Source organism: Manis pentadactyla, chromosome 5 (genome assembly GCF_030020395.1).
Source record: "Manis pentadactyla isolate mManPen7 chromosome 5, mManPen7.hap1, whole genome shotgun sequence".
NCBI classification, from domain to species: domain Eukaryota; kingdom Metazoa; phylum Chordata; class Mammalia; order Pholidota; family Manidae; genus Manis; species Manis pentadactyla.
The window spans coordinates 100,863,095-100,875,932 of NC_080023.1; the positions used below are offsets into that span (position 1 = coordinate 100,863,095).

At 35.5% G+C, this 12,838-nt stretch overlaps 1 protein-coding gene across 1 annotated transcript in view; it reads left to right on the top strand.

The window, feature by feature from the left end:
* NDST3 (N-deacetylase and N-sulfotransferase 3) overlaps window positions 1–12,838 on the top strand; it is a 172,712-nt gene that overhangs the window by 145,237 nt on the left and 14,637 nt on the right. The window contains exons 11-12 of the mRNA XM_057502571.1: window positions 1,088–1,258; window positions 2,624–2,733. Coding sequence (XP_057358554.1) covers window positions 1,088–1,258; window positions 2,624–2,733 — 281 coding nt within the window. The remainder of the gene's footprint in view (window positions 1–1,087; window positions 1,259–2,623; window positions 2,734–12,838) is intronic.

The window sequence follows — 12,838 nt, forward strand, 5'->3', positions numbered from 1 at the left end:
GCTGAAAAGAGGTCATTAAAGTAACTTTCAAAAGTTTGCTTTCAGAATAAAATATATACACTAAAGAAACAACCAGTAAAGTTGGTTAAGGAATCCTGTCAATAAGAGTTCAGCCACTACCAAATATGTTCTCAAAAATACATTTTCAATTTCTCACCTGATGGCCCCCCTGCGACTGTGCCTGTCTTAGGTTGTTCCTCCCTTGAGGAATCTTACCCGTCTCTGGCTAACCAGTCATCTTCCGGGGCCATACAGGGAAATGTAAAGTTGGTAAGTGAGAGAGAAGCCATATTGTTTGAAAAGGTTAGCTTTTTACCTCTTTGCAGATTTATGCCCTGTGGCTTCTATGCCCAGCATTTGTCTTGAGGTATCTTTACCACTTGGAAGAATTATGATACTCAGTAATTTTCGATATGAGGCACGAATTCTACTAAAGGGTTATAATTAGGAAGGAAGAAGAAAAGCTATAGAAGTAGCAGACAGAAGAAAACATGGGAAGATTGATTATTTCTTTGACATATCTTCTTGTAGAGTAACATAAGCATGTATAGGTTTTAACAAACTACTAATTAAATTGTGTACACACATTAACATAATAGGAATACAGCTTAACAAAAGCAGACCTACACCTGTTTTGAGAGAAATCTTCTGCATTCGTGGATGTTTTGTTGCCCTTGTCTAGCTTGGATTAATACTTAGTCTATAGGCACAGACCTGATCATCTACATTTGCCCTCTTACAGCACTAAATTATGTTTTCTACCTTTATCTTGCATCTACCTACCACTTCAGCATTTTATTAAAAATTAATAATAATAATAATAATAATAAGGGAGAAATGTGGGATTCACAAATAAATCAAGTATAAAAATCAAACGAATAATAAAAAAAATACACTTTCATCAGTGTCATAACTTTAAGTCCTGGTGCTCCAAGCAAACATTTTCATCCTTTATTAATTGCAAAACATATAACTCTCCAGAAGGAAGGCATTTCTTCCTTTAGCTTTGAGACTTGTCACAGAGATTGGTTTTAATTATTTATGCCTATGTTACAAGTTAGTTTAATTATCCACCTTTTCATCATAGCATCAACGATCACATGGAGACCCCACCGCTCTGAAGTTTAGCTTCTACGAAGTGATCACAGCGGGGCCCCGTGCACCCTCCGAGCTTAGAGCCTTACAGAAGAAATGTTTGATCCCAGGGTGGTATGCCAGCCACATTGAAAGATGGCTTGTTTATTTCCCTCCATTTCAGGTATTGAACAATAAAAATTTACATCATGTTACAATCTTATTAAATTAATGTCTTTGCCTTTAGGATAGAGGAAATTTTACTCATTAAAACATTACTAGCTTTGTAATGTAAATAATGAGACTATAGCACAGTAATAGATAGGCAGAGATAGAAGTTGTTTAATTTTCTTTCTAAAAGTATTTCAGGATAATACTCCCTGCTCTATTTTCTAGTGCATACTTTTCCTGATTGTAAAGAGCCTTAAAGGCTTCATATCCCTGATTCTTATTCTGAGAATAAAGCTTGAGAACCTCTTAACTAAACAAGGCAAATATTGCTTTGCTTAATTAAGTGCCATTATTTTGCTTTAAGCCACATTACTGAATTTTCCATAAATTCTATGCTTTTCTTGGCTTCTTTCCTTCTCTCTTTTGCCTAGCATCAACCTAGATTACTAATCAGCTCCTACATTGAATGGCATAAAGCAGTCCAGTCATACCAGACATAAAACATGTTTGCATGCTTAGAACTATGCTGTCCAATATGATACCCACTACTACATATGGCTACTTAAATTTGTATTAAAAGTATATAAAATTAAAAATTCAGTCCCTCAATCACATTAGTCACATTTCAAATAATTAGTAGCCACCTTTTTTATACCAGAGCTGTAGAATGTCCAGCAGCAGAGAAAGTTCTATTGAACAATGCTGGTCTAGACTAAACATATTTTAAAGAAGAAGTGTGAGCAAGAGTTGCATTGCAGGTTCTGTGGCTCTCTATCATGGACCCTGCCATTTCATCTTTCTGGGTTCGTGCTCTCCCCCACCCCCACTAGAGTAACAAGCAAATTCTTCCCCTTTGTTAAGGAACTCCTGTCCACACTTAGGTTCTCTGGGAGTCGTACCTTTTCCTTCAAGTGGATTTTCAATGTATTTCTTAAAACTCTGCAGTGCTACTCTTTAGAATAGAGTTGTGGAGAATGACAGCCCTCTGTCTCTTTACACCTAGTCTTATTGTAATCTTTCTTCTTTTCTATACTGCTCTTTCCCAGCTTGACTGAGGGAATCGTTGTTATGCCTATTTTTAAACTTGGTTTCCATTTGTGATTTCATAATTACATTCTTAGGTTCTCTTGGCTTTTTTGTTTTCCTGGTGTTTGCAGGACTTTGCAGATTACAAAACATGAGTGCACTTAATTAGTGTGATTTATTCTTGTTGGAGGTCATTAATAAGAATGGCCTGGTTAAGTCTAACAACATCACATGCAAATCCTCTCAGTAGAGTGTCTCTTACTGAATAAATTCATAGTGCAGAAATTTTTTGTTATACAATACATATCTTTTTTCAATATGCACTGTCTTTTTTATTTCTTTGGTAATTTAGTTGCTAATTATCGATGGGCAACAGCTAAGAACTGATCCTGCTACAGTGATGGATGAAGTACAGAAGTTTCTAGGAGTCTCTTCTCATTACAATTACTCAGAAGCTTTAACGTAAGTTTACACTCTAATTAATTTATTGAAGTTTCATCAGAGTACAGGTTTCAAAGAGATTCTACTGTGATGATGCAATTGCTGAGTTAGCTGTTCCTTATATACTGATTATTTTCCAGTTTGATATTAGCCACTTGGGAAAGAACGTTTCAGCAGTGGCCAAGAAATACCCTAAATCCTCTGTTGATTTCTAGATATGAAAGATTTCCCCTAGAAAGAAAGTAGAGAAACAAAACAGCTGCAAATCTTAAAACCAGCAACTAACCTTAAAAGACGTTACATAAAATAAGTTGGTAAGCAGTGAGCCTATTTAACAGGCAATATTGGGACCTCTTGGAAGCATAAACAGGTAATTAACTAGACGTCTTATGAACTCACTCCCTTCTCTTCAGTGCAATTTTCAAACACAATGTCATAGAGCAAGAAATAGTCCATAGGTGACTGAATAGGCAAAGAGAGATGCTATAAGTACATGTTTTCTTCTTCTTTCTTTTCCCACTGTATGTCTGACCTTGCCAGCTCTCCTTCAGAGGCCTCACCAGTTACAGCTCTGGTTTGGTTTTCTTTCGCTGGTTCACTCTGATTTTTGTAGGTAACTCATTGCATCTGGGCAGGGACTGGGGTGAGGCAAAAGAGGCACTGGGACTTAAGGGGGCATTCACTCACAGGGCCATGCAAATACCTGAGGGTCAGTGCCTCCTAAAATTTTGCACCCAAGATGTCTTTCTTACCTCACATTAATTCTGACTCTGAAGTTCATTTAACATTTCAAATAAGACCCCCACCTTCCTTTGTCCATTTATAATGATTGGCTCTCAGATTTATGAAGGTTGTTTGTTCCTATTATACATACCTAGAGCAATTAGAAGATACAGAGTTGGATGGCCATGGACCTGACTGTCACTATAATATATATTTTTTAATTTTAGGGTCATAGACTGAGCCTTAAAGAAACTTTTAAGTCCTGTATTATGGAATTTTTCTATTGCATTTCTCAGTATAAAACTCAGTTCTATAGATCAACTGATTTTTTCTCTTTTTATTGTACTCTTTATCCTATAGCTATTTAAAAAGGGAGAGACAGGATTCCTTTACCTCTCAGTATTCCTTACAGTAAAAGATGGGCAGAAAAACATCAAATACTGCTCACATCTGGCAAAAATCATATCTAAAGACACCTGTTAGAGAGTCATTTTGGTTTAGAAAGCAAAGGAGTAGGTGAAAATTGAGTTTTGAGATTCCTTCCTAAGAGTCATTTACTTTCTCGCTGCTGTTAACTTTCTGACCTCTGTGTTTTCTACACTACAAGTACCGATTAGAGCTTTGTAGAGCTTTAGTTCAAGTACTAACAAAGACACTTGCCTTAGGTATTTAACTTTCAACTTGACCTTAAAGAAATCTGAGTGATTTTAGTTTGTTAGAAATTCAAGTCCACTTCTTTATATCTTTTTAAATATCTCTTAGAAAAGAAAGCTTTTATTTTTAAGCAGCTTCTATTTCAAGTTGACTTAACTTTGGGTCTTTTTTATAGAGTATGTAGCAAAGGATTGTATTTCAGGAGAAAAAAAGATGTGGCTATTCTACAAAGACATAATCTCTTTTTTTTATGGAGTAGGCCTTGACCTGCATGCTGTGTATTTGTCTCCTTTGCATCCAGCCCAGCAGCAAGCTTTTAACTCACCTCCATGGTGGAGAAAAGGGAGTCTAAACTTAAGAGACATAATATCAAAGCAATGTACTGTATACAAAGAACTTTGGGTCACTTTGCACCTAGGATGAACCTGGCTAAAATTACCCATTGTGTGATTCTCCAGCCTGGTTGGGGGTTCCATGGGTGAAGTAGCAAGATAAGATACATGTATTCTGAAACCACAGCTTCTGGTCCAGCAGGGCTGCCAAAGCTATCACCCTGCTGATAGAGATAATGTACTGCCATTCAGTTTCTTTTTATATTTCCTTGTCAATCATCAGTTGGACTTACACACCTTGTAAAACCCAGCAGTGCGCCTATTGTAGAATATTTGGAATCTCATGTTGTTAGTCTGGGAAAAGGAAATCCCGGGGCAAAATACCTCTAAAAACCAAAATCAGTCAAAGGGAGAAATAAAGTTTAAAACCCACTTATTGCTTACAAAACTGCAGTCCCAGGCTGTCTTTCTTCTCTGTGCAAGCAGCAACCACACACCGACCCTCCCCCTCACCTCTCAGGTACAGATAAGCCCTCTGTTGCCCAGGTAATTACCCACTGATATGGAGATGAACTTCTCCACACCCTGAGGAAAGATGCAAATGCTCTAAAGCCTATTTGTAAACCTCTGAATGTCTGTTAATATGCAGATGCACCAATACTAGGCGAGAAATTCTGGAAATGTTTCAATTTTACCCACACATGTCATTGTCTTACATCTAAATTGGTCTAAATTCTGCTTCACCCATGCCCTTTGTAGCTGTTCTGAGTCCTCCCCTCATAATTTAGTTACTCTTGTTAAAGTAACTATAAGAATATATTGTTTCTGTGGGTTTTTTTTAACATGTTAGGGATGACTGGGGGTAAAAAACATACGTTTTCAAGAATATCATTTATTGCTTCATATTTTTCCTATTAGTGACAGTGAAGACTGTCTCTTTGGTACTTTAAAAATGTTTCGTTTAAAGTCCTCTAAGAATATCCTGAACTGCAAACAGATATGAGTTCTCAACTCACCACATAAATCCACTTCTTTGCACACAGTAGAATAAACTAAGTCTACACAAAACTTCTACCATTAATCTTGGCATGAAAGAGTATGCCAGTTTAAGAGATCTATAAACTGATTATCATCAATATAAAAAAAAAATCTCTGATTTCAAAGTATTTTCAAGAAAAATAGCAATGTTTCCATTGTCAAGAGTGTTCTTTCTTTCTTTCTACAATCACTAAAGAAAATGTTCAAGCCTTCCAAATTTCATAGTCATTGGATAGTCTGTGATTTCTTAAAATGATTTAGTACCATTGATGCCAGGGTTCTTGTTCACAAAGCCTAAGAATGAGCTTCACAAACACTCAAAGTAGGAGAGCAAGTTACAGGCTTTTATTTAGAGATAAAGTGAAAGGACAGTGCTCCAAGAGTCTGTAGTGGTGCGTTGTCTAGGGGTTTTATAGGCAGTTGAGGATTTTTGAGAACATGAAAAAAAGCTTAGGGGTGTGGACTTACTGAGCTCCCTGAATATTTAGAATTAACTTAACACAAGCAACTTCCTGCTCTGATGATTTCTCCCTGAGATACCAGTATCTTGGTCTGGGGGCACATGAAACAAGGCCACCTGCCCAGCCCCCAAGGTGGGCTGAGGTATTGTTTGCTAAAAGGTAAGTTAAGAATTTCTAACTTCTTAACTTACTGGGTATTAAAATGCAATCTTATCTTTAAGGTGGAATCCTTCCTGCCTTTTACTGTGTTGTTTATGGCTGGCCTGCATACTAAATTAGTTTGCCCAGTTTGCAAAATCACTTCATCATATCTGAAGGAGGAAAGAAGGCATATAGGCCTGGGCCTTTTAGCATGTTAACGTCTTTCTCATGATTAGCATAATAAAAACATGTGCTACTCTTCTTTATCTGGGGAATATTAAGTGATCTCACTGAAGAATGACTCCAGAGCTGAATGTTTAACACAGAGTTTTGGTAGGGGGTTTCCTTGCATGTAGTTACATTGCTCTGACTGCAAATATCCTGCCTTGCTTTTTCCGGAGGCCCTCATCCTGCTCTGACTGCACCCCTGGTCCCTGTCTCACCATCACCATGGATTTTAAGTGATGTACTAAATATGAAAAAAAAATTTTTTTTTAATGAGTGTAGATGTGATCTGAAATAAGCAGTGTAAGCTTTAAACAATAAGATGGGAACTTTATCACTAAATTAAGTACACTAGCATTTTGCCCTGTAGTTCAACATAACCTTAATCCCTAAATTGAAAATATGATTGATACACTGACAATATTTTATCTTTCATGTTATGTTATACAGTATTTTAAAGCTGACTGATCATTTGAGAAAAAGCAGGAAAAAATAACACTTAGTTTGGAATTGTGCTAATTTGTATAAGCTGAAATGAAAAATGTAAACTTTTAATTTTACCATGAAAATATCCATTCACAATTATAGCTAACCATCAGTGGCCATAACAGGAATTCTCACACTTAGAAACAGTTTGTTAAATACCTGAAACTCACTTCTTTACTTTTCAGTTAACCTGTTTGGGTCTTAACCTGTTTATTAACATAAATTAAATCTGAGTTATATGAATTTTTAATGCTAATTAACTGTGAAACTTCAAATAATCGACAGTAAGGATTTGAAGGTCAGAGGTTGGATAAAGATTGTATGTTGGTTTTGTTTTGTTCTGTCAATAGGACTAAGACATAAAGAACCAAAATGACTTCAAAATGCAAAAAGATTTCAATTGTTTCTAGTATCACTTTCCCTAGTAACCAAATTTATATTGCCCAGGAATTCTTTCCCATACCATTTTATATGAGTTTGAGTAAAAACATGCCACATTAAACATTTTTTAGTAGCAAACAATAGTAGCCATAGTAGCTAAAATCTGCTAGTTCTCTAGATGGCCTGTGAAAGAGCACTGAGAAATGCTAAAGAGAAGAAAATGACAATTTCTTATGATGAATTTGTTTTTAAAAGTGGTTATAATGTTTGAAAATCCATAAATATTTATATGTTCTAAGTATTTATGTATATTGCTTCATAACAACACTTTGTGAAGGGTACTATTAGCTCCATTTTTTAGCTAAAAAAGCTGGAGCACAGAAAAGCTAAGCTGTCATTCAGCAAGTAAATTGAGAAGGCAGGATTGAAACTCAGTCCTCTGAAGCCTACACTGCCAATCTATTAAGCTCTTCAAATTGGCATTAGATGTTACAACCAGAGAAAAATAATATTGTGAATTTTTACTGATGAATAGTATATCAACAGGAAGTACTTCCTTTATAAAACTGAAAACATCAAATGAGCTTTTTAAGTTGGGTCCAACTTTTATTATAAAATGAATTTGTCTCCCAAAATACTGTCATTTTGAATAATAAATGTGTAATCATAGTGATATGCAAATTAAAACCACATAGAAATACCGCTAGAATGGCTATATTCCAAAAGACAATACCAAATGTTGGCAAGAATGGAGAGATTTGAATCCTCATATATTGCTGATGGTAATGTATAATATATGGTTATTTTGGAAAAGCAGTTTTGTAATCTGTCAAAAATTAAAGAGAAGCTTACAAACAATCCATTCCCACTCCTAGGAATCTATGCCAATAGAAGTGAAAACCTATGTCCACAAAGACCTATTCACAGTAGCAATGTTCATAATAGCCAAACCCTGGAACCAATCCAAATGTGCATCAGTTCATAAAGGGATTAACAAAATTTGTCATATCCACACCAGTAACAAAAGGGAAATGTCCAGAAAAGTCAAATTTTGAGGCAGAAAGTTCAGAGCTTGCCTGGAGCTGGGGGTGACAGCAAGGATTGACTGCAGTGGGCTTTAAGGACTTTTTGGGGTGGTGGAAATGCTCTAAAACAGAATTGTGGTGAGAGTTATATAACTATAAATTTGCTGCAGATCACTTAATTATACATTTTAAATGGGTGAGTGTTTAATATGTAAATTATATTTCAAAAAAGCTGTAAAAAAATAAAATGTGTACCACTAAAATGGCTCATTAAGTTGTAAAAACACGTTGTAGAGAAGGAACTGATTTAAAAACATTGTGCTTGTTCCATTTTAGTAATACCTAAATGATGGTGTTTTAGTTTTGAAACTTTCTTGCACAGTTTGCAGTTCAGTTTTTCACATGGAAATGTTATTTCAATTTAAAGGCATTTAAAACATACTTGAATTTCTAAGTGTAATCCAAATATTTCCTAGGATTCATTTGCCCAAGGGTAAAATTAAATTCACATTTTCATTAGTATATATATATATGTTACTAGTTGGAGAAATGTTATCTGTTAGAGGTTGAATAATTGGAAAATCTTGATTGTCCCTGCCCTCAATTATCTCCCTGTCATTTCTAGATGTCCTCAGGTAGTATTCCACACACACTTAATCAGTCCATTCTTATTTTAGTCTTTAATTCAACAAAGTTTTATTGAATGACTATTACGTGCATGACTCTGGGGACACAATGATCAACAAATTATGCCTACCTCCAGGAAGGGGTAACCACAGAGAGACACAAAAACAACACATAAATTTCCTCCAAATGCTCACTTCCTTAAATCCTTTAAAGGAAGGTCCTAGCCATGACTAGTGCCTGCATGAAATGACTAGCTACCAGTGCCTACACGAAAAAATTGTTTTCTTACTGTTCCATCAGATATCAGCAGTCAGTACAGAGGCTAATCTGCAGAGGGACATTGCTAATATTCTGAACAGATATGGCAAGATCTTACTCCATCTGCTGTCAGGATTCTTCGCTTAGGCTCTGAAAGATCATTGCATATGTCCTCAAATTCACAAGTTCCCTTGTAAGAATGGAAATAAGTCAGCATTAGAGTAGCCATCTTAAGGGCCTAGAAGCCATTTTCTGAGTATGTGACTTAGAAAGAAAAACTGGAACTGGGTAAGGCCTTGGAAAACAAGTTAATCATGAACACCAGGTTGTGGGCAGCTGTGACCATTGGTCAGCTAACCTTGGTCAGCTAATCTTACATACCAAGCTTATCATGCAGAACCTCCCTAACAATTGAGGAGTGGTCCTATCTTGCTCTTGCTTAACCCCAGGATGTATGACTTGCAAAAATAATGTGTAGCTGTGGAAAATTACTATGAGTTAAGTGCTTTGAAAATGCTGTATAAACCCTTGGCTTTGAGTGCTCGGGGTCCTTGTTGAAACCCGCTGTGTTGGGCAGACACTTGGACCCCAGCTAGCTGGAATAATAAACCTCTTGCTTGTTGCATCGATCTGCCATGGCCCTCATCTCCTCACTGGGGGGAAGCGCAGACCGGAATAAGGCCGGTGGGTCTTACATCCCTCACCAACACCAGTCCCTTCACTTTCAACCTCAGGTCACCTGGAAAATAAATATGATCTCCCTACTGCCTTCCTCTCCTTTTTATTTCCACTATGACACACTTACAACTACTGCCTTATGCATAGATGCCTGGACTAGGTGCCAGGCACACAGACACACATATATTTCTCAATAAAGCCTAGCATGACATCCTGCTGCAAGATGTAATCAATTAGCAGAGATGAAAGAAAACCCTATTTTTCTTTTGATTCTGAATTTTTACATGCGTGAAATTCAATATTTCTTAAAAAAACATTTTCAGAAGGCTGCTCATTTTAACATAAGGTATATGTGTGTTCCAGACATGTATCTATAGTTAGATGTGTAAGTGAATAATAATAATAATAGCTGGTCTGAATTCTGAATTTTGATCATGTAAATATCTGAAATGAATCAGAATTCAAATGTGGAAATTGCTAATGACAAAATGTTATTGAACTATATTACATCATAACAGACTTCCAGAAATATTGCATTAGACCCTCCAGGCTTATGTACAGATTATTTAAATAAGTCTTTATTATTGTTTTAATTAATGTTCTAATGAAGTATTTGTTCCAAACTTTTACCCAATTTTTATTAGTATTGTCATCTTTTTTATTTAGTTGAGTTATATATTCTGACTAGTAAGTCCTTTATTAGATATATGTTTTACAAATATTTTCACCCAACCAGTGACTGCTTTTCATTTTCTTAAGTGTTTTAGAAAAGCAAAAGTTCTAATTTTGATGTATTCAAAATTATCATTATTTTTCTTTTATCAGTCATCCTAAGATACTTTGCCTAACCCGATTGTATGTGTTTTTTCCTGTTTACTTCCAGAATTTTACAGTTTGTTGCACGTACATGTTTAATTCTATGATCCATTTCAAGTTAATTTTTATATACAGTATGAAGTAAGGGTCAGTGTTCCTATTTCCCATATACATATACAATTTTTCCAGTTCAATTTGTTTAAAAGACTGTCTTTTCCCATCAAATTATTTTGGCACCTGTTTTTGAAAATCAGTTGACCATAGATGTGTTGGTCTCTTTCTGTGCTCTATTTTGTTTCATGGATACCAATACTATGCAGCTTTGATTACTGTAAACCTTGAAATTAAATAGTATAAGATCTCCAACTTTGCTCTCCTTCTTAAAATTGCTTTAGCTGGTTCAGATTCTTTTTGTTTCCATATATATTTTAGAATCGTTTTATTTCAATTTCTATAAAAAAAAAGTCCACTACTCTTTTGATTGAAATCTATAAATAAATTTGGAGAGTGTAAATATTTTTTAAATATTTAATCTTCTGATTCATGAAGAGACCTTTACTGTTTTTGTCTTCTATAATTTCGTTTATAGAACACATTTTTTATGTTTATGTCTTCTATAATTTTTTCTTAAAAATGTTTTATAATTTTTGGTGTGCAGGCTTGCACATACTTCATGCTAAATTTTTCCCTAGCTATTTCAATGATTGGCTTTTATGCTAATTTAAATGTATCTTTTATTTTTTTAATTGAGTTACATACAATAAAATGCATAAATCTTAAAATACAATTCCATGAATTTTGACATGTATATTTTGACACTTACTTAAACCATCACCCAGATCAAGATATCAAATATCCTCACTAAATTTTCCCCCCTTCACTTATTTTACCCATTTCCTGACCCTCTGCCCTATGGCAAACACCAGTCTGTTCTTTATGTCTATAAGTCTATTTCCGGTTTTTTTGTTTGTTCATTTGGTTTGTTTTTTAGATTCCACATATAAGTGAAATCATATGGCATTTTCTTTCTCTGACTTTCACCTAGCATAATACCCTCTAGGTCCACCCACGATGTCACAAATGACAGTATTTCTTTCTTTTTTATGGTTAATACTCCTTTGTATATATTCATCCCATCTTTTTTATCTATTCATCTACAAATGGGCATTTAGGTTTCTTCCATACTTGTCTGTTATAAATAACACTGCAATAGGAGTGCATACATCTTTCCCAAATTAGTGATTTTGTTTTCTTCGGGTAAATTCCAAGAAGTGGAATCCCTATGTCATTAGGTATTTCTATTTCTTGGTTTTTGGGAAACTTTCTTACTGTTTCCATATTGACTGCACTATCTTCAGTCGCATCAGCAGTATACAAGTGTTCCCTTTCCTCCACATTCTCATCAACACTTGTTATTTTCTAACTTGTTGATATTAGCCACTCTGACAGGTGTTAGGTGTTATCTCATTGTGGTTTTGATTTGCATTTCCCTGATTCTTTGTGATGTTGAGTATCTTTTCATGTGTCTGTTGACCATCTTTATGTCTTCTTTAGGAAATGTCTGTTTAGGTCCTCTGCCCATTTTTTAATCAGATTATTTGTTTATTTGTTGTTGAGTTGTATGAATTCTTATTTTTTTTAATTGTAATTAAGGTATGATTGCTATACACTCTTATGAAGGTTTCACATGAAAAAAAAATATGGTTACTACATTTACCCATATTATCAAGTCCCCACCTATACCCCAATGCAGTCACTGTCCATCACTGCAGCAAGATGCCAAAGATCGACTATGTGCCTTCTCTGTGCTACGCTGTTCTCCCCATGATCCCCTACACCATGTGTACTAAACATAATACCACTCAATCCCCTTCTCCCTCCCTCTCCACCTGCCCTCCCATATCCCTCCCCTTTGGTAACCACTAGTTCATTCTTAGAGGCTCTGAGTCTGCTGCTATTTTGTTCCTTCAGTTTTGCTTCATTGTTATACTCCACAGATGAGGGAAATTATTTGGCATTTGTCTTTCTCTGCCTGGCTTATTTCACAGAGCATAATGTCCTCCAGCTCCATCCATGTTGTGGCAAATGGTAGGATTTGTTTCTTTCTTATGGCCGAATAGTATTCCATTGTGTATATGTACCACATCTTCTTTATCCATTCATCTACTGATGGACACTTAGGTTGCTTCCATATCTTGGCTATTGTAAAAAGTGCTGTGATAAACATAGCGGTGCATATGTCTTTTTGAATCTGAGAAGTTGTATTCTTTGGGTAAATTCC